Here is a 20,427-nt window from a genome sequence, read left to right as displayed (position 1 = left end):
TGACCTGTACCCCCGTTCTTGTATAAATAAATAAATCTTTAAAAAAAAATAAAGTGACCCAGGTAAAGAATTGAGCTTTACCTCTAAGCAACACTATTTACTATTCCTTCCATCCTTCCCATTTCATACCTTTGTGATAGCAACACAACAGCTGGGAGAGTAAGTGGGTTAATGAAAGAACTAGGAATAACTAGGATGATGCTGGAACTTGGGAAACCTGCAAACCACTACCACCACTGTAGCCCTTTCATTCACTGCCTGGAAGAAGAGGCAGAGTAACCAAGCTGCTCTCTCTACCTCTCCACCACGCTGCCTGATTTCTGATAGGCCCCTTCAGCCCTGTATTATATCAATATTAGCAACAACTGCAGCTCCTTCCCTCATTAACTAAAAGCTATCCAAATAGCTACACATAATAGTAATAACAGCAAAATTTATCTTTTACCCCGTGCCAAGTCCTGTACTTGGCACGTGGCAAACTTACACTTATATACTTTAGCTCATTTGATGGTCACAATTGCCATAAACAGCAGGGTGTTTTAATTGTCCTCGTTTTATATGTGAAGAAAGACAGGTTAGGAAGATAAGTAATTTGCTCTAGGCTCTAAAGTTACTAAACAGTGCCAAAGTCCAGGTTCTTAGTCATTACACAATTCCTTTTATTTGCCATAGAGAAGGCACCCAGTAAATGTTTTCAGTTGAATGAATGAATGAGCCAGTGGAGGAAACATTAGCAAGCTCATTCATCACTTCTGTTAATACAGATAATAACATATTAGCCTAAGTAGGACTTGGAGCCTTCAACAGAATTGTCATGTAGTGAAAATATTGACAGCGACTCTCTCTGTGTGGAAGGAAGATGTGTGAAATTCACACCAATGTAAAAGCCAACACATCTATTATGGGCAATCGTTAATGACACTGAAGCAGAAAGGTGATTTCAATAAAAACATTTGTCAATGCAGATTTTTTAAATGATTCTGAAATAATTTCTTGATCTTTTTTCTATTTTTTTACCTTAGCAATGTTCCTTGGCAGGAACACGAATTTGCGATTTCCATTACATTTATCTTCACAGACATTAGCATAAATAACGCGAAAAGGCTCACATCTGCTGGCAAAGGTGCCAAACCTTCCTGTCTCCAAAACTGTCTCCAAAACTGCTCTTTTAATCTCCAGTCTCTTCTGCCAGTCTGCTCCCCTTCATCTTCCATAGACAATACACTCATCTCGCTGCTCAATTGCGCAAATGTCTTCAAACACTAGTGTCAGATAAAAATTGCTGATGCCTCAGGCCTCACCTTCAAATCACCTTTGCTCAGGTTAGCAGGTTCCTCACTGTCTAAAGATATAGAAATTTCATTTTCACCCTCTGTGCCTTCACTGCTGTCCCTCTGCCTAGACACCCCACACTTCTACAGCTCAGTCTTTATTATGCCTGGTTCAAGCCCCACTTTCTCATGAAATTCCTCTCACCATTCTTGATTTTGCTACAGTCCAGACCGACCTGCTCTTAAGCTATCTGTAGCACTCACCTCCCCAGAGCACCCCTGGCTTGCTCCTGCTCCTCCAGGTCTTTGCTGAACTGTCAGTTTGTCCGTTGGCTTTCTCAGACCTCTCTACTTAAAATAACAACACCCCTTTCACCCTGGTACTCTCAAACCTCTTTGCCTGACTTACTTTCACTTTTTTTCATAGTATTCATCACATCTTGTGTATTTACATTTGCTTCATTATTTGTTTGTTGTCTACCTCTTCATGTCCAAACTGTGAACTCCATGAGGCAGGGAATTTTCAATGCTGTGTTCCTGGTTTATCTCCAGAACCAAGAATATTTCCTGGCACATAGTAGATGCTCAATAGATACTGTCTGAATAAATAAATGCATCTTCCTTGAAAATTCAAAGATCACAGTAAGCTCTCTGTCATTTAACATTTAATTATAGTAATTTTTAAAAAATGGGACTCTGTCTCTTTTATTGTCTTTCCAAGATAAGTATAAATAATTTTTAGTATCCCTCTGTAGTTTCCTCTCCATCAATACTTTATTTCATTAAACATTCATTAAACATACATTGAGTGCCTACTGTATGTCATCATATAACCTGGCCCATATTTTTTAGTAAAAACCTCAAGAACTCACAAACGCACACACAAGAAACAAGTCAGAAAGAAAGAATAGTAAAACTAGTAAAATTGAAGATCTAATATTAGCATGTGGGTACAGAATGTATAGGATGAGTGTGACAGACTGAGTGGGTAGAAAAAAGAAAAAAGAAACAAAATGGTGAGAGACTAGATTTGGAAGAGGCCAAAGTAATCACCAGATGCTTGTGCTTAATATAAACTGAGCCAAAGCAGATATGCAAATATACTCTTCATGAATTTTTAAAATGTACATATCAAAAGTTATCTGCCAGTTAGCCTATGGGTAAAAATTCTATTAAGACTAGTGCCATCTGGTGGGTATTTTTGAAATGACCCTTGAGTTTCTCTACAAGGAAAACAATGCAACTGCCTCCATGCACAATGTGTTAGGACTCTCTGATGACGTTTTGTTCAATAATTTTTCAGCAGGGCTCAGGGACTGGCTGCAGGAAGTAGCCAAATTACTACCAAGGACTTCTATATCTCCCAACTGGCATCCCTCTCTCTTTTAAAAGGTTGTGTACAAAATCTGATACCTTTTAACAGGTAATTTATTACTTAAAATGTTCACATCCTTTGATCTAGGGATTCCACTTTTGGGACTCAACCCGAAGAGAAAAGTTACAAATTAGGGAATTAATTAATTATTTACCATGGAGGGAGGGGAAACTAAAAGTCCCACCACAGAGCAATGGTCATGAAAAGTACAATCATTATAATGTTTACCAAACATTTGTACCCATATTAAAAGAAATATTTTAACCATTTCATATTAATAAATATTATGTTAAAAAAGAAAGTCAAAAATTTTTAATTCAAAAAGCTTCTAAAATATATAGCTACAAAAAGACTTAAAAGAAAATATTCTAAAATATTAACAGTGATTGCTTGTGGATAGAAAAGGACAATGGGTTTTTTTCATGCTTTGAAATATTTGTCAAATGCTCTGTAATTATTGTGCATTATTTCTATAACGAACTTTATTTAACACTTTTATATAATGCAAATGTTCTGATTAATTGCTAGAATTCTTCATCCTCTGCCTGATTTTATTAATTCCAGAAAAAGATGGTGAATCAAGCGAGTTATAATTTCCACAAGAAGGGGAAGCATGAAAAGAAAGCAAATACATTACAATCCTGTCCCTGATGAAGAAATTCCCCAGTTGTAGAGCCATACTGAAATATCTGCAATGTCATCACACTATTCTCAACAGTACCGCAGAAACTTACAGAGGGCTGTGCTGGCAGCAGAGAGTTATAGAGTCTCTTAACCACTTGGGTCCCCATCTTCAGAGTCCCTAGAAGAGCTGGATGAGGGCCACCTTAAAATAGAAGATGAAGAAATGTGCAAAAATACAGGATAGGGGGAAAAAAGTCCCAAAACTAAACCTATCTATAGGGTCAGGCCCTTGTCCCAAACCTACTAACTTATCTAGAAATGTCGAAAGCAGGACCCTGATTGGCAGGAAATTCATACCAAGATAATAATCACAACAGGATCACCCCACTGGTATTTTTAAAACTAGTCATTAGTTTTAATACAAATAAAAAGCAATGCCTCCTCTCACTAGCCAAACAAGGATAAATGTTCCCTCCTCCCAGCATTTATCAAAGACATTATAAGGAAGGATTCTGAAGACAATGGAGAGAGAACAGGGAAAGATCTGCTTCTCAAACCCACTTTTCTTCATACTCAGGAACTCACCTTTAACCTAGAAAAGCAGCATTTCTCTTCTATTGTGGAAAATTTTATGTAGCACTTTAAATTTGCAAAGTGCTATCAGCTACATCAGCTTATTTGGCCATCAGTAAATAAGGCCTAGAAATAGTTATTTTTATTACTCCTACCTAATAGGAAATAGGTGAGGGCACTTCTCTGCCAATTAGTGGTGAAGGCGGCATTCTCTGGTCCTTCTTCTGGATCCACTTGCACTAGGTTGTTCCAAAGAACAGGCCAGGAAATAGTGATGACTATGACGATGATGGTAGTAATGGCAGCCAACAGTGACCACATACTGCTCCAGGCATTTTAATCCTCATACTCTTTGAAGTTGCTACAATCATTATCAACATTTTTGTGTGTGCTACGGTTCCATTTTCAGTATTCTAACCATCTTAAGGAATCATCCATCCCTTTTAGGGACAAAGAGAGGGCCACCAGTCTTTGGGGAGGATAGTGCTCAGTTTGAGGAAGGGAAATGCTTTACCTATCTCCAAGCTTTGCAAGTCTACACCTCCAAGAATCTATAGAGGCTCAAAGCGTGTTCGGAACCTGAGACTGCCCGCCTCCTTCTACTCATGTCACCTTCGACTTTCCGTGTGTCCCCAGTTCTGATCTGGCCGCTCAATCGATGCTAATACTACGTCCCAGGTACCCGCCACCTTTCAGTCCCTACCTCTTAAATCAGGGGTCCGTCGGTTTCAACATCTCTGTTCTCGGCCCTTCGGGGCTGGGCATCCAGCTGCTACAGCGTCGCTGCGTTCCCGCTGCCATGGTGACGCGGAGGCCAGCAGGGCCTGGCCAGCCTCCAGCCGGCTGGAGCCTGTCTCGGTGGCCCGGACCCCGCCCCTGCTGGCCCTGGCCCCGCCTCTACCAGCAAGGGTCCCACCCCCTACCGTCCAGACCCGCCTCCTAACGGCCCAATGCACTGTCCCGGCCAGTCCTGGCTCCGCCCCCTGCCCCGGCCGGTCCGCCTCTAGCTGGTCGGGACCCTTCTGCACGTGGTAGTCCGCCTCCTGCAGGTCCAAACTACGCTCGTGATCCACCCCAGCCCCGGCAGGCAGACTGGGGCACCGAGGCCTCCAGGCTGGCTGATTTCCCAAAGGCCGGTGGGCCAGGTGAGGCCTGCTCGCGCTTGCTTAGGGAGCACAGAGGCCCACCCCAGGAAACGCACCAGACAATTCTTACAGGATTATTGATCCTAGCGGCTCCGCACTGGTGAAAGCCAACAGACCAGCCAAGGCGCGTTTCTGGGGCTCTCAGTGCTGTAACAGTGACCTAAAGTCCTTGCTACGATAGAAAATGTCCACCATGCCTCATTTTTGTCTGTTTAGATCTGGGACCTTGGCCTAGCCACTGAGGATATTTTGCTCATACCAGCACAGGGGGCAGTGTGAAAGTTTAGAAAGCTTTTCCACAACACCTCTTCTTCAGCTTTAGAATTAAAATGCGTGAAAGAGAGCCTATTAAGTCCAACAAGATCAGTTCAAGTGTTAAAGGTGTAACCTGTTCTTTCTGTACTTTTCTTTCAAGCAGAAGCAAAGGTAGGGGGCCTCAAACCTACCTTCCTGCACATTCAACCTAACCCCCTTTATGTGGAATTCCATCCCCCTCTGGCTAACCCAAATACAACCCCAAGATAAAGAACAGGGGGCAAATAAAAGACAGGTTTAGGAAAGAGAGCAAGCTTGGGGGCACATAATTCCAAGGACTCCTGAGTTCTTTAAATTTAAAATGTGGCCAGCCACCATCCCCAGGCTGCCACCCAGTTCACAGCAGTAGATTCTCCCTTCAGAAGTAGTGGTGAAATGGAGACAGGCCCCTCCTGCCCACAGCTCACACGAGTGTCCCGTTCTTGCTGTCATAGCGGCGTGTGGCCTGGGGGAAGCGAAGGGTGGCATACTCTGTCCTGTTTTCTGACTGCTGGTGCTTCACACGCTGGGCAGAGTGTGGCTGGGGCCGACTGCACACTTGAATGTCTGCATAATGTAAGCTGCTCTCCGAACTGAGGTCTTGACTCCTCCCTTGAGACACGGGATGCTTTAACACCACCTCATAGGTATGTCTTGCTGTGTCATGGCCCTGCAAGGAATGGACAGCGTTAAGGGAGATCCTTGCCTTGGTTTTGCCCTCACCTCCAGTGCAGGGTCAGGTAGACTGGAGTCTCTTGCTTTGCTCCTTTGTGGAGTAAAGCAGGAGAGTCAGTGCCAACTAGTTTTACCAATGACTGAGATGTTTCTGCTCCAGAGTAAAAAGGCTGGGTGGTGGGATCCCTGTCAGAGCAGCCACCCCCACCAAAGGGTGGAAAAGACCTGTTATTACCTTTGTACCATTCTGCTGCAGCTCCTGCTGTTGCTTCTGTGTCCATCTTGCTTGGCTCCCTGAGGGGAAGAAATCTGACTTCATTCCATTCTCTCTTCCCTGCTTCTACTGAGGTTTCCCACTTTTCTTACTATTGTATTGGGCTTCTAAAAACCCTACTACCATTTTCACTTCCAGACTCCTCAACTGGGTACACAATCCCGGTTGTATGCTCAATCTGCTCATCATAGGCTCCATTCTCCTTTCTCCCCAGCCCCTGTGATAGCTGAACACATAGATTTTGAGAGCCCGTTAAACACCAGGTTTTGTGTTGAATTTTGGGATTAGAAGGATGAGTAGGTTGTTTTCTCTGCCTTGGGGAGCTTACAGCCTACTAGGGGGGACAAACAAGTATGGAGACTATTACAATGCAGTGTGCAGTGTGGTAAGTGCTCAGTCACCCCCAAACAAGTGACACCAGCGGGTCACTTTCAATCAAGTCAGACTCTCGTTTCTCTCTCTCTTTTTTGTTCAGTGAATGCATTCTCCTCCTTGCATCCACTCCCCTTCTCCCCTCCTCTTGTGAACTTGCTGTTATTTCCTTGACATGGCATTTCCTTTCACAGCATGAGGCTGCATCTATGATAGCACAGTAGATGGGATTACATTAGCAATAGAGGAGTATCTCAAATTTGATTTTCAACTCTCTTAGGATTGAGCTAATGTGTTCTTCCTCTTGTGCCTCCTGGGTTCCCAGCAGCATGATACAAGCGCTTGGATGGATGAATGAAAGAATGAGCGGTCAATGGTGCCACTCTGAGATAATGGGAGGATCAGAACCAGAGTTTCAGAGCTGATCTTGAACTCAGTTACCTAAAGATTCTCTTCAGTATACTCTCTCCTTTTGTCCAAGACTTCCTCTTTTCCACCCTTAGGTCCTTTCCAAAGAAGCTGGTTCTATTGTCTTGTGTAATTTGCACCTCCCCCCCCCATCCCTGCAGTTACCCGTCATCTTTTCCCTCTGAAGAGAGGATAAGCAGCTCCTGTGAAAAGAAAAACAGGTCACCCATGTGTAAGAGTCCCCCTGGCCTCTGCCTTCCCTCCTTCATCATTTGCTCTGTGGTCCCATCAACATTCTAGGATGACCTTTCCTACCTCCCTCTAACACAGATTCACCCTGGGCCAGCCCCAAAGCATTCACCAAGGGTACTCCACATCTAAAGGGATGGTTCTGGAAGGTGAAGTGGTACAACTGACATAACCAAACCCAAAATACAGCCTCACTCAGCCAGGCACTGCCTGCCAGGGATGTAGCTGGGTTGTGGGCTATTCTGGGATTGTCACAGGCTAATCCCAGCAGAGAGCAAGGGAAATCTGCCAAATAATGGGATATTCCTGGATTCAGAGACCCTCTTGCTTTTTCTTCCATATTATCTTTTTTCCAAGGTCTCTGCCAACCCAGGGTCATAGAAGCTGCCACATCCAGGGTTAACTAGTTAGGGCCCCTGCAAACACTTTCCTAATAGGTGACCTCCCTTTTGCTTCCTGTCCTTGTTTTTAATTAACAGAGAAAGTGAGATATATTTAACCTTTAACATCCAAAGCACGGGGAACTCTGAATTTGGTGAGTGACTCAGCTACCTCACTCTCATTGCAGGACAGACATTCATTTCTGAGCCTCTGGTGTCCCAATGGAGTGTGTCTATGTGATTATCAACTCTTTGATGGTCACAGAGACAACACTTGTCTAAGGAAACAGGCAGCATAGTTTAGGACTTACTTCCCATTCTTTTTCTTGCTGGTACATTTCCAACTGTCACCAGAGCCAACCATATTTGTCTGATTTACGTCTCCTGATGGAAGTTTTCTTCTTTTGCTAATGAGAGGGAGAGAGTTGTAAATCATGTTCATTTCACTACTATGGAATTTTTCCACACATCTGACAGGGATTTGTGTTTTAGTTTGGATTTTTGAGTTTATCGCAGATTGCTGAGTTGAGACACATTATACTGAGAACTGTAACCGCCTCCATCTGAATTCTACAGGTGGTTCAGAAAAAACCTTTGAAACTATCCCTGGATCTTTCTACTTTCTCTTCTACCACTTCATCTCTTCCTATCTCTTATTGTTGCCTAGTCATAGCCTTATCCTAGCCTCTAACTCCTTGCCTCATGTCACTATTGTCTTCCTACTTACATCTACTTAAGTGGATAAAGAGAATATTAATTCTAAAATAGCATAGACATGGGTTACTCAACCTTAGTGAACAGAGTCTGTTCCCAATGTTGAATATTGCACAATGCTTGGACACAGTCCCAGTGGCATATACAATATGATTTGTAGGTGGTAGGATTTTATTTTTAGCTCAGAGTTAAGGAAACTAAATGGGTACTCTCCTACATTGGTAGTAGGAATAAAAGTTGGTGCAACCTTTCTAGAATACAATGGGCAATAAGTATAAGCAGCCTTAAACATAAATGGGCACATGCTACGTTATAGCATTTTCATATCAGCAGAAATAACATGCTCACTGTAGCAATGATTATAATTGCCCCAATTAGGAAATATCTCAAATGTCCAACATCAGTAACTGGTATAGCTCATCAATGAAACATTTAATCAATATCCATTTAAGAAAGATGTTGGGGATATGATGACAATGTAGTTACGACATGTCACCCCACTCATCACCAGGATTTTTCCTGATAATCTGGCCAGCTAGGCAGTTGTTCCCCTCCTCCCTCACTGCTCCCTATGCTGCGCTTGGTGGAAGAGAGCAGCCTTCTGCAGAGACAGTTCTTAAGTCAAGGGTATGCTCTCCTGCTAGAACCTCCAAACAAGCTCTCAAAAAACTCTGAGTGTGGAAAATTTTACTTTTATTTAATTAATTAAAAGCTAAGATATCTGGGGGCAAAAACTATACATGGAATTATATTAAAGGGTTACATGGAAATATACCAAAATGTTTCTGTACCTTTGCGTGTTTATAGTTATGGTTCCTTCTTAGTTTCTGCTCTTTGGTATTTTCCATAATTTCTACAGTGGAAGTATATTACTTTCATACTTAAAATATTTCATAAAAATATTTTTAAATATTTTTTCAATTGTCACAGTATTTTGAGGTCTCTGGAAGTTTACTGGGATCATGAGGAGAAAAAAAAATAATTTGGTTAGAATATCTGGTGTCTTTTCTAGCCACAGCCGTGGAGTCAGACAGACATCAAACTTGTTGTGTGACCTTTGCAAATTTATAATTTTTCTCATTTTCTTAAAAATAAAATGAGGATATAGAAACTAAATCTCACGGGGTTATTGTAGGAATTACATCAAACAGTAAAAGTAAATTACTTAGCACGGTGGTGAGTATTTAATCTTTGTCAGTAATGGCTGACCTCCATCAGAGGAAAAACTGGCCAAAACTAAAGAAGAAGGGGACTTGGAAAGAAAGGGAATGGGGGGCCTCCCTGGAGGCGCAGCGGGTTGAGCACCCCACTGTCAAGCTGTCCGCAGCAGGCCCAGGGAGAAACCCACATGGTGGGGCAGACCTCTCCTGCCTTGCCCGCTGCTCTCCTCAGCAGTGTCTTCAGTCTGTCTGCCTGTTCTGTCTCTGGTGAATTCTCTCACTCTCCCTCGCCTCTGACCTGTACCCCAGTTCTTGTATAAATAAATCTTTAAAAAAAGAAAGAAAGAAAGAAAGGGAATGGGAAAAAAAGCTGTTATACTGTCTCTAGAAGCTTCTATATGTTTCTAGATTTGAAAGGGAATGGGGAAAAAAAGCTGTTATACTGTCTCTAGAAGCTTCTATATGTTTCTAGATATCATGAGTCAGTAGGACTTTTCAGAGTTTTAAAAAATTGCTTTTTTTAAATTCTCATGTCATCCCAGGAAACATATTATTGTTCCCATTTTACAATTGGGTCAATTAAGGCCCTAGAACTTTGGTATCTTACTCAAGGAAGCGTGGACAGAACTTGCTATTATTACTATCTATTCTACATTTATCACTATGCCTATTCCACCTAGGTGTTCAATAAAATATTTGTTTAGGAAATGAATGGTTAGATACATGGAAGAGTAGTAGGGGTATGTCTTGAATCCAATATACTGACTCTGAATCATAGGTACTGTTCTAATGTACCTCACCTTTCTCTCTACATATGAAGATGATTTCATCATAAACGAGTCATCCTTAAGGTTAACCTAGGCATGAATGACTATGAAGGCTGTGGATGAGATAAACCAGAGGTTTATAGTGATAACTCTGAGAAAGAACAATAAAGATACACCAAATAATTTATTGTGAGATTGTCACATATCTTTTGCTCTTTAAATCTGTGATTTAAACAATGTGGGTCATATCATCAATATTTTATAATGAATAGAAAGAGAAGTTACAGGATTTGCCTAAGGTCACGCAGCCATTAAGTGTGAAAATTATATTCAAATATTCCATGGATATGCTCCTCCCCATTTTTGCCCTTTTGAAATAAACAGTTCTCTAAATAGGATTTGCTTGATCTGAAAGGCACTATTTGACAGGCCTGGATTGGAATCTGGGTTATTTGCTTACTAGTCATGTGACCGTGGACAAGGTAATGTCTCTGAGCCTGAGTTTCTGGGCTGTTGCACTGTATAACAGGAGGAGGGGTAAGACCACATACCTCATGGAATTGTTGGAAAAATTAAATAAGATTTAAAAATTGCTCCAGCATATACTAAGCTCTCAAATGCTAAAAGGAAAGGGTGACAAGCACAAAGAGAAATAATGAAAATCGACTATCCAGCCCTGCTCTGGTCATTCTTCAGAAAGCTGACATGGCTGTGTTTTCTAAGGTCTCCTGAAAGGAGCGCGCACAGAAGGAGGTGCTGCTGTGGTATGGGCACCAGACACACCAGGTTAGAAAGAAGGTAGTGGGAGGATGACTGACCAGGAGCCATTTGCAGGTTCTCTCTTATTCTCCAACCTCCAAGTCCACTGGCAGAGACGTTACCCTCACCCTTTGCCCCTACTCACCAGCTTCCCCCACAGCACAGCCCGTTTCCCATGGCGCTCTGATTCGGAGGGAGCCTGGCTGTTTTTCTATGTAAAGAGGCTTCAGCATTTCCTGGTTCCTGGTTCCACTTTCTGTGGCAGCTCCCGCGGAGTCTGTCAAGTGTCAGGTTTCAACCCAGCAGGTTGGACTTTGGAAGCCACCTGCTGGAAGGATTCCCAGGTGACTCCTCCTAGCCAAAGGGTAGAGGAACACACACTGGCTCCAGGTGCGTTATCTCACCTTCGGAATTTGGAGCTGCTTTGAAGAAACTGGAGACTTTGGGCCTCAGGCTTCAATGAAAAGCAACCTAAGAGAGAAAGGGGCTCTGGGTTTCCTTGGGAAGGGGTTCTCTGCTTCCTCACACTGTCATTGAAATATACTCGCTATAATATTGAGAGTCCCACCTGATGCCTGCCCAGCACTGGTCAGGCTTGAGTTTCACTTTCAAGACAATCAGTATCAGTTTCTTCTTGTCCCTGTCAGACTCTGGGTTTGAATACTGGACTCTCCTGGAAATTAAGATTTAGGAAAATGAATTCCTTTTGGATAGTGGAATAAATGTGGGCAAACTTTTTTCTAGAATTGTAAAATGGAGGACCGGACTCATTATGTAATCCATTTTCTGGTCAAAAATCATATGATTCGACAATTACGATGCTTCAGCACTTCTAAACCACTCACTTCCCCATCCCCAGTACAGACCTTCAGAAACTCTACTTACCCATCAACTCAGCTTCTCCTTCCAGTGATCCCAAGTCAGATTCCTTCCACACTCACCAGCAACTAAGATGTAGTCAAGCTAATTTCTCTGTAGAAAATATGGACTTGGGGAGAATTAGGAAACCCAAAAGGCTTGTCTTCAGTGTTTTCATTCCATCTTATTCTCATTTCCAGTATTGTATGAGCCTTGTGGCTGCTCAGCACCCAAGCAGTATTCAGCTCTGCATTCCACAGAGTACACCCTGGACTCTTTGCTCCTTCCCATCTCCTTTCCTTATGAAAAGGGTTGTGGTGAAGATTAAATGAGATAACGCATAGAAAGCACTACTCTAGGACTTGACAGATAGGAAGCGCTCAGAAAGTTTTAGCAAGTGTTATTACTTTTTGTTCCTAATGAATTGTCAGACGGTAAAACATCTTCCTTTATTATCTTGTGCTGGATTATTGCACAAGTGTGTGCTTCTCCCTGCAAATCCATTCTGTACTCTACCATTAGCTGATTCTTTTCATCCTGTTACCCAGACTTCTAAATCTGGCACTCGAAGCCATCTATAATGTGGTCTCTTTCCAGCCACATCCTCTCTGATTTAAAGGAAAACACCTAATAAAATTTATATGACCAGAAACTCCAAAGGAACCAAAGGTGTATGATAGACAGAAAACCTGACACACCTGAAATAGCATTAACAGAAGCCTCGGGTGATAAACAAGGCACTTATTATTCAATTATTATTGAAATTGGTAATAGCCAGTTCCATGGCTAGAATAACAATTTTAGGTCTAAAGATGAATTTCAAGTGATACTGTCAAAAGGCAATGTGTTCCAGAGAAAATTGTCTGATGAAAAGAAAAGGTATGGTTAGTTGGGAAAGGGAAGACTTAAGAAAATAGGATGGTATTTACTTTTAAGAGGCTAGACATTAAGGAAAGATTACATTTATTTTCTGGACATACAGGCAGAAGTTACTGAGATGCAGATTTTTATTTAATAGAAGGAAGAATTTGTAATTGATATATACAAAAGGAGAAAGAATTAGGCTACTTTATGAAGTTCTAAGTTCTTTATCACTCAAAATGTCCAGAAATTGACTGATATCTAAAAAGTACTTAAATGGAGTAGGGGATTTGAATTAAATCAGACATTTAAAAAAAAAATTCCTAGCTAAGAAATCCTTTCTTTAAAAAAAAAAAAAAAAACCAAAAACAACTTATGTTAAAAACCTCACTTACAAAACATATCAATATGAAGCTGTTCTGGGTTAAATCTAAACAAGAGTCCTTTTAAAGTTCTTTTTATCCTCAATTAGATATTATAGATTCTTGAGATTAGACAATAAAAGACAATATATATATATCTCCAATAATTTACTTGGGATTTGACAATATTTGTTGAATGAATAAGCAAAGGAATATATCAATCCTTATTTTTTTAAAGCATGTTCACTTTTAACAGACAATAATTCTTTAACCAAAAACTACATTTGGCAACTGAGGATTCTTATCCATGGGGGTCTACAGATCCATGTCCAACTTGGGAATGTCTGTGTATTTTTTGGTAAGAAGATCTATAACTTTTGTCAGATTTTCAAATGGGTCTGAAACCCCCAAAAGTCAACCACTTTCTAGGAGAATTTCAGGATTCCCCCAGCCTGGTGAAATATTTATTTGGGGGCAGGAAGTTCTTCTGGACACTCCTGAAATCATACACAAGCATGCTCTCATGAATATAAAGTAATTGAGGGGTGAGGGGTCAGAGACCCAGATTTTTCTGTACACACAGTACTCCTAGTATTAAAACTGTATTTCAGGGGCCTCCCCGGTGGCGCAGCGGTTGAGCGCTGGGTTGCGAAGCTGCCCGCGGCCTCTGCGGTGCCGGTTCGATCCCCGGCTGCTCCCCGGCCACCAGAGGAGGGTCCCTCATGGCGCGCAGACCTCTCCTGCCGCCCGCTGCTCCCCTCAGCAGTGTACTTCGGTCCTTCTGCCTGCTCTGCTCCCCGCTCTGGCTCTGGTGAATTCTCTCACCCTCCCGCGCTTCTGACTGTACCCAGTGCATGTATAAACAAAACAAACAAATAAATAAATAAATAAATAAAACATGCCTCTATTAAAAAAAAAAAAAAAATAAAACTGTATTTCAAAGGAAGTTTCTTGTCATCACCAAGAGCCCTGATCACTTGCATTTAGTCTTGAAATGAGTGAGGGGTTGCAGTGTTCCCTCTCTTTGGGATATTCCAAGATTAGAGACTTTCCAACACTTTCTTTCCACGGCCTCTCCTGTGCAGATGGTGGGGAGACTTTGGGGTTTGGTGACAATGGCAGAGATTGTGCCTGTGCCCCAGTGTATACACACCCTGTCCCTCAGAATCAGACACCATTTTCAGCAGACCGACCTTAGTATGGGAAAACAGGGCTTTAGGTAACTCCCTCCAACTAAAAACTATTTTCCCAACCCCTGCTCCAAACAGGTCAGACAGTCTGGAGACCCTTGTCTTTGTGTCTCTAATCACCAGCTCAGACTGTTCTCTGGGATGTTTGGATGGCATATCCCTTTTCCCTCCCAGGATCATGCTCTCTTTTGTTGCACGGTGAGAAAACTATGGGTAGGAATTTGGTCTGGAGCCAGTGTCAGCTTCAGGGTGTGATCTCAGCATCCAAGTGCGAGCTGGGGTGCTGTGACGTGGGCACATCTGAGGAGCTTTTTGTTTAGGTGGTGTGACCTCCTCCCTCCCTGCTCATGCCATCCTCCAGGTCACAGAATAGGGAGCAGCACAAACAAAGCCCTGAGATTTGGGTTTATTCACATCCACCCAGAACTAAACCAAACTAAGCCAAAAATGCATGTCCCAAAGGACCAAACCACACATTGTGGACCATGCCCTCTCCCTCCCCCCAAGGATGCTGCTCCCTCTGGGGTGGTGGGCAGCTGCCCACATCACCGCTGGGATTCAGGATTCCCTTGGGTGCCAGGTCTGTAGCACTCAGGCCTCGACTCTGGTGCCCTCCTCCTCTTCCTCTGGGTCAGGAGGCGCAGAGAGCAGGGAGATGTGCACCTCATTGACCTCTGTGTCCAAATGCCTGCCACCCCGAGGCGCCTCCAGGTTAAGGATGCCATCGTGGGAGAGGGCGGCGCGGACCCGCCAGGGGTCGACGTCAGCAGGCAGGACATAGGTGCGGCAGAACTCTCTGGAGACGAAGCCATGGCGGTCCAGGCGCTGGGGGTGGCGGGCAGACACTTCCAGCAGGTTATCCACAGTCCTCACAGTCACCTCATCTGGGGTAAAGTGGCTCACATCCAGAAAAGCTTGGAACTTGCCCTCACTGAGCCTGAGCTCCGAGGCCCCTGCCCTACTGCCCTCCCCAGCTCGGGTGACCCGGGGCCGCACATAGTAGCCATGGTAGAGAGTGGGGGTCAGGATCTCTTCTGGCAGGAGGCCTGAGGGGTAGAGAGAGAGAAGGCACCAGGTAGGATAAGGTGGGAACAGGAGTGAAAGGAGAGCAGAAGAGCGCTAGGGAGAGCAGGAGGGAGGGAGGGACCCACAGAGGGGTGTCTGGAGAAGCCAAGAAGGGGAGGCAGGAGGTTAGGAGGAGGCAGCTGGGCATAGGGGACTGAGAAAGGAAATGAGAGGGCAGCAGTGGTGGAGAGCAAAGCGGGTTTGGGAGCTAGCCTGCGAGCTGCGAGCTGCGAGGGGCCAGGGGGCAGGCATCAGAGCGGCTAGGGCACCACCAAGCCTGCATTGAGGTCAAAAGAAGGGGAAGGCGCCCAGCTTGCTGGGGGTGGCCGGCAGTCTGGGGTGGGAGAGAGCTTGGCCCAAGAGTTCAGTTAAGCCCGGAGTGGGGTAGTGGCCAGCCCGGTTGGGAGACCTGCCCAGAATTTCGGGAGGTGGGGGTGGGAAGCTGGGAGGTGGCGTCTGTGAAATACCTTCTCCGAAGCGCTGCTCACCCAGGCGGCTGGGGTTGGCAAATTCATACTCCGCGGTGGCTGGGTGGGCATGTGGCACCGAGCGGCCCGACATGGCTGCAGATGCGTAGGTGGCCCTGGTCGAACTTACTGCCCCAACAGGCTCCGCGGGACCCCTCCAGCTGCCTGGAGAGCCCAGGCTTGGTCAGAGGTGGGGGCGGGGTCTACACCACCCAAAATAGTGCCTAGCTTGGGGGAGGAGGGGCGAGGAGCCCAGCCCTGAGCGCCAGCGATGACTGTGTGAGGGCAGTGCACGGACCCCCCCTCATTTCCTACCTGCCCTCCCCCCACACGCCCTTCAGCTGTTGCTGGGGGCCAAGGGGACAGCTGAGGCCCAGGCTGGGGAGCGAGCTGGGCAAGGGAAGCTGGTGCCTGAGACCCTGGCGAGGCCTAGCTGGCAGTTTGCACATTTCCCACACCATCTTTTCTTCTCCCCTGTCCCAGGCACCCTGCACCCTACCTCACAAAACTCTCCTGGATTGAATGTTCTGCCAACCACATTAGGTGAAAGATGCAAGAAACATTCTGCTTTCTTTGAGAAGAGGGGTGTGCATGTTTAGGGGGTCTTCATACCCAGATCAATGTCAGGGTCCTTTCCTGAACTCAGCTCAGCCCAGGGTGCTGCACAGCAGTCTGGCACTGAATGTTGGTGATCACTGCTTTCCCCCAGGTACTCACAAAGGGTTAATGTCCCTGGGGCCCAGCCTAGGAAGATTCCAGTTCCTTCCCAGGCCCAAGATAGTCCCTGGCCCAATTCCCCTGGCAAGCTGGAGAAGAGGAGGGGCCCAGCACCCCGCCTGCTTGGGATTCCTGACTCTGTCCCAGACCCAGAGAAAGGGGTGGGGGATGCCAGTGGGTGTGGACAGAAAGCCAGTGAAACAAGACCAGGACAAGTCACTGGCCAGCTAAGACGCGTTTGTGTTTCTCTTTTCTTAGCTCAGTGAGTACTGGGTATGTGTCACACTGCCAAATCCCCAATCACAAGTCTCCATGGACTGGCAGTGAGCTGGGATAATAAAACCCCTGACATCACCATTCCAGAAGCTTCACAAGACTGTGTATATAAGGGGCTGGCTGTAGCTGCAGTTGAAGAAGCTGACTAGCCAGCTGACACCCAACACTCACCTAGCCACCATGGACATCGCCATCCACCACCCCTGGATCCGCCGCCCCTTCTTTCCTTTCCACTCCCCCAGCCGCCTCTTCGACCAGTTCTTCGGAGAGCACCTGCTGGAGTCTGACCTCTTCCCAACTTCTACTTCCATGAGCCCCTTCTACTTTCGGCTGCCCTCCTTCCTGCGGCCATCCAGCTGGATTGACACAGGCTTCTCAGAGGTAAGTCTCCCTTCTGCCAGGACAGGGGAATTCTTCCTGGAACTTCCTGGAAACATCTCCATTTGTTCTGCTTTTCCTCCCCCCTGTATCTGACTATGTCTGAGTGCTTAGGTATCCGCCAGTGAGGAAAGATGAGGTGACTATGCCTTCCTCCCCAGCACCTGTTTGCATTTGGTGCTCCTAATTCTGATTCATGTTATCTTTGCTTCATGTTATCTAATGCTTTCCATGTTATCTGAAGATCATCCTCTGTCCCCTACCTTATTAGTAGGATGCCCCTTTCTGGTTTGGTTTATTATCTACAGGGAAAAGGCTGCCTTCAGACTCCTTGCTCACCTTTTTTACTACCTCATTCTCCTGGCAATTTTTATCACCTGAGTTTCATTGCCAGGAGGCAGTCCTACCTTATTCTGAGTTTTCATCCCCGCTGGCTGAAGCTGGAGTAGCAACCCACTATTTTCTTCCTTTCTCTTCCCCGCTGCAATGATCTTCCAGGTTTTTCAGGGCTGTGACAGGGCCTGGCTTGGGTCCAAGCCTTAGGAGGAAAGAATGTAAGGCCAGTCTTGGGACCCCTGCTTGTTCTGAGATGGTGGAAGAATGTAGTCAAACAGATAAGGTTGATAGAAGCTGTCACAGATAATACTCTGGTTTAAAAATATGCAAGTGTGAGTAAACAGGAGCTGAGTGGGCAAGGGCTTTGGAAGGACAATCAGGGCTAGCAGAACATTCCAGATTGAGTGGGTGGGAAACTTGGCAGAGACATGAGCAAGAAGAAGGGGCCTTTGTCTCACAGACAACTGACAAGGCCAGGCGCTGGGGTTGAAGAGGCAGCAGAAGTCATCCCCAGACTCATCCTGGTGACTGGCCCCCTTGGGTGGCCTGTCTTCTTCCTTGTACCTAAAGTTTGAGCCTGCTGTCCAAGCAGTATGCCTTGGGTGCCACTGCAGGGCCTCCCCTGAACTAGAGAGCCACGTTTATTCAAAAAAGGACTTTAAGCTGAAAAGAGGATAGAAAGCTTTGAGCTATCTGGAAAGAAAGCAAATCTATAGAATGATGAGACTACACCAGGATAATCCACATTCTCACCATCTTTTCTGCTATCCTCTCTCCTCCACCTAGATGCGTCTGGAGAAGGACAGATTCTCTGTCAACCTGGATGTGAAGCACTTCTCCCCGGAGGAACTCAAGGTCAAAGTGCTGGGAGACGTGATTGAGGTGCACGGCAAACATGAAGAGCGCCAGGTAAGCCACTTGTTTTCATTTCTGCCCATTCATTCAGTGCACACTAATATGCCAGACACTGAGACCAGTCTCTGAGGCTGGCACCATTCCAGTTCTAAGGGTCTGAATCAAGGGCTACAAATCAGTGGCTAGAAGACTGAATTAGGGACAGAGCTGTTGCTCTAGTTGGTCAGAGAAGTAGCCTTGGGTGTTTGATTTGATCTGTTTTCATGGGATAGAAGTGATGCTCATGCCTTATTTAAGCCAGTGGTTGCTAGTGCTGTCACTAACCTTGGTCACAATACACGATCACCAAAGAAAGTTTTAAAAACCTCAATGCAAGGATGATCTCAGATCAACAAAATTAGAATTTTCAGGAGCTGGAACCCGGGCATAAGCATTTAAAAGCTCCCTAGGGAACTTAATGCTGAACCACTTGGACTGCCTAAGTTTCAGAGTTCACCTTGGTACCCTGGTTCTGCTAGCCCATGTGGGAATCAGATCATTGAGAGTCTGTCTGAATAAATGCTTGACATTCAGCAAGTATAAATGTTAGGATCAACTACTATGAGGAAATTGTGAACAGAAAAGCTTCTTTCTGGGAGGGCTTTTAAATGAGTTTGCTTCTCATCAATTCAAAATAACAGAATTTTGTACATCATGCATTATAGTCTGATGTCCTCAGACTGTTTCAGTTTTATGATTTATGATTTAAATTTGGGTCATAGTTTCCCTAGATGGGGAACTATAGGGAACTATTCTATTGATCTGTAGCATTCTGAGACATTCCTGAGGAGTTAGGACAATCTGAGGGATTCACATCTTCCATGCTGAATGAGATTCCAAATCCTGTAGTCCCAACAAGCACTGATTTAAACCTTTGCGAAATACTCCTAAACATATCCACAACTGAGGGTTTGAAGAATTATGAAGTCTGGGGCTATTTCAGACTTTCCAGACTCATACTGATATGAATGATCACCTGGTCAGCTTCGTCTTAGCCCCCAACAAAATATTTTTCTCTTATGTTGCCATAACATTTGGTCACACCTCTGAGGAAGGAGTCTGAGTTCTAGACAAGTGGTACTATTCCTGTTCTTAGCTCTCTCCTTTTGTCCTCAATCTCTTGGATTAGGATGAACACGGCTTCATCTCCCGGGAGTTCCAAAGGAAGTACCGAATCCCTGCTGATGTGGACCCTCTCACCATTACTTCCTCCCTGTCATCTGATGGGGTCCTCACGGTGAATGGACCAAGGAAACAGGCCTTGGGCCCTGAGCGTACCATTCCCATCACCCGTGAAGAGAAGCCTGCTGTCACTGCAGCCTCCAAGAAGTAGATGCCCTTCTCTAATTGTATTTTTTAAAACAAGAACATTTTCCCACCAGTAAATGGAAACCATGCGACTAGTGCTGAAGCTTATTAATGCTAAGGGCAGGCCCAAATTATTAAGCTAATAAAATATCATTCAGCAACTGCTGGTTGTCTTGTGTTTGAATATTCTGCATGCTTTGAAATAAATATACAAATACAGCAGATCTATTTAATCATCACATGATTTAGGGGGCTCTAGGGATTAGAGTCAGAATGACTCTCCATTACTTACTAATGGTATAAATTTAGCTGACACTTAACCTTTCTAGTTTTCAAGTCTTCTATTTATAACATGGGGTAGTGATTTTACACTTGTTGGAAGGAGTAAATTAGGGAGAAAAAGTAAGTGAAGCCCTTGGCAGAGTTCAAGGAATGTCAGTTCCTCTTTCTCCTCCCATTCTGATTTTGGCTCTCAGTTCTAAAAACAGACCTGAATGAACTCTGGATAAGAATGCATAAAAGGCCTTGATGCAACTCTGAAATTAATCATGTCACTAGGTAAGAGATGGATGGTGTCCCCAGTGTTACTTTTAAGTCTATAGAAGCCAATGAGGGATTTTAACTAAGTGACATGATCAAGTTTGCTTTTTTGTATTCGCTCTTGGAGCAAGAGTT

At 44.6% G+C, this 20,427-nt stretch overlaps 4 protein-coding genes across 8 annotated transcripts in view; 1 reads left to right on the top strand and 3 right to left on the bottom strand.

Annotated features, from left to right (window-relative positions):
• DIXDC1 (DIX domain containing 1) overlaps window positions 1-4,675 on the bottom strand; it is a 69,246-nt gene extending 64,571 nt beyond the window's left edge. Inside the window, exons 1-3 of one of the 2 annotated variants that reach the window (XM_037505258.2) lie at window positions 4,547-4,554; window positions 3,999-4,082; window positions 3,381-3,472 (exon numbers count right to left, since the gene is read on the bottom strand). In XM_037505258.2, coding sequence (XP_037361155.1) covers window positions 3,381-3,437 — 57 coding nt within the window. In that variant the 5' untranslated portion in view covers window positions 3,438-3,472; window positions 3,999-4,082; window positions 4,547-4,554. Of the gene's footprint in view, window positions 1-3,380; window positions 3,473-3,998; window positions 4,083-4,546 lie in introns of both variants that reach the window. The other variant, XM_037505257.2, reaches the window with a different exon arrangement.
• CRYAB (crystallin alpha B) lies at window positions 4,511-19,914 on the top strand. Of its 4 annotated transcripts, none has more exons than XM_054693092.1 (4): window positions 4,511-4,521; window positions 16,819-17,217; window positions 18,337-18,459; window positions 19,574-19,914. In XM_054693092.1, the coding sequence occupies exons 2-4, from the start codon at window positions 17,017-17,019 to the stop codon at window positions 19,775-19,777; spliced, it is 528 nt and encodes a 175-aa protein (XP_054549067.1). In that variant the 5' UTR covers window positions 4,511-4,521; window positions 16,819-17,016; the 3' UTR covers window positions 19,778-19,914. The 4 variants fall into 4 exon arrangements, with proteins under 4 accessions (XP_054549067.1, XP_054549068.1, XP_037360152.1 ...); XM_054693093.1 differs by lacking the exon at window positions 4,511-4,521 and adding an exon at window positions 13,468-13,479; XM_037504255.2 differs by lacking the exon at window positions 4,511-4,521 and having other exon boundaries at window positions 16,740-17,217.
• On the bottom strand, window positions 5,163-11,461 carry CUNH11orf52 (chromosome unknown C11orf52 homolog). Its single transcript, XM_037505253.2, has 6 exons — window positions 11,445-11,461; window positions 11,186-11,365; window positions 7,952-8,047; window positions 7,177-7,214; window positions 6,193-6,251; window positions 5,163-5,952 (listed from the first exon to the last, which is right to left on the bottom strand). Exons 2-6 carry the CDS (start codon window positions 11,215-11,217, stop codon window positions 5,707-5,709), a joined length of 471 nt encoding a protein of 156 aa, XP_037361150.1. The 5' UTR covers window positions 11,218-11,365; window positions 11,445-11,461; the 3' UTR covers window positions 5,163-5,706.
• HSPB2 (heat shock protein family B (small) member 2) lies at window positions 14,702-16,033 on the bottom strand. Its single transcript, XM_037504257.2, has 2 exons — window positions 15,844-16,033; window positions 14,702-15,357 (listed from the first exon to the last, which is right to left on the bottom strand). The coding sequence occupies exons 1-2, from the start codon at window positions 15,935-15,937 to the stop codon at window positions 14,903-14,905; spliced, it is 549 nt and encodes a 182-aa protein (XP_037360154.1). The 5' UTR covers window positions 15,938-16,033; the 3' UTR covers window positions 14,702-14,902.
• Window positions 19,915-20,427: the final 513 nt, after the last annotated feature.

This window comes from Talpa occidentalis, unplaced genomic scaffold (assembly GCF_014898055.3).
Source record: "Talpa occidentalis isolate TD23 unplaced genomic scaffold, MPIMG_talOcc4v2.1 talOcc4.12, whole genome shotgun sequence".
Lineage (NCBI taxonomy): Eukaryota > Metazoa > Chordata > Mammalia > Eulipotyphla > Talpidae > Talpa > Talpa occidentalis.
This window is presented reverse-complemented; position numbering and strand designations above follow the sequence as displayed.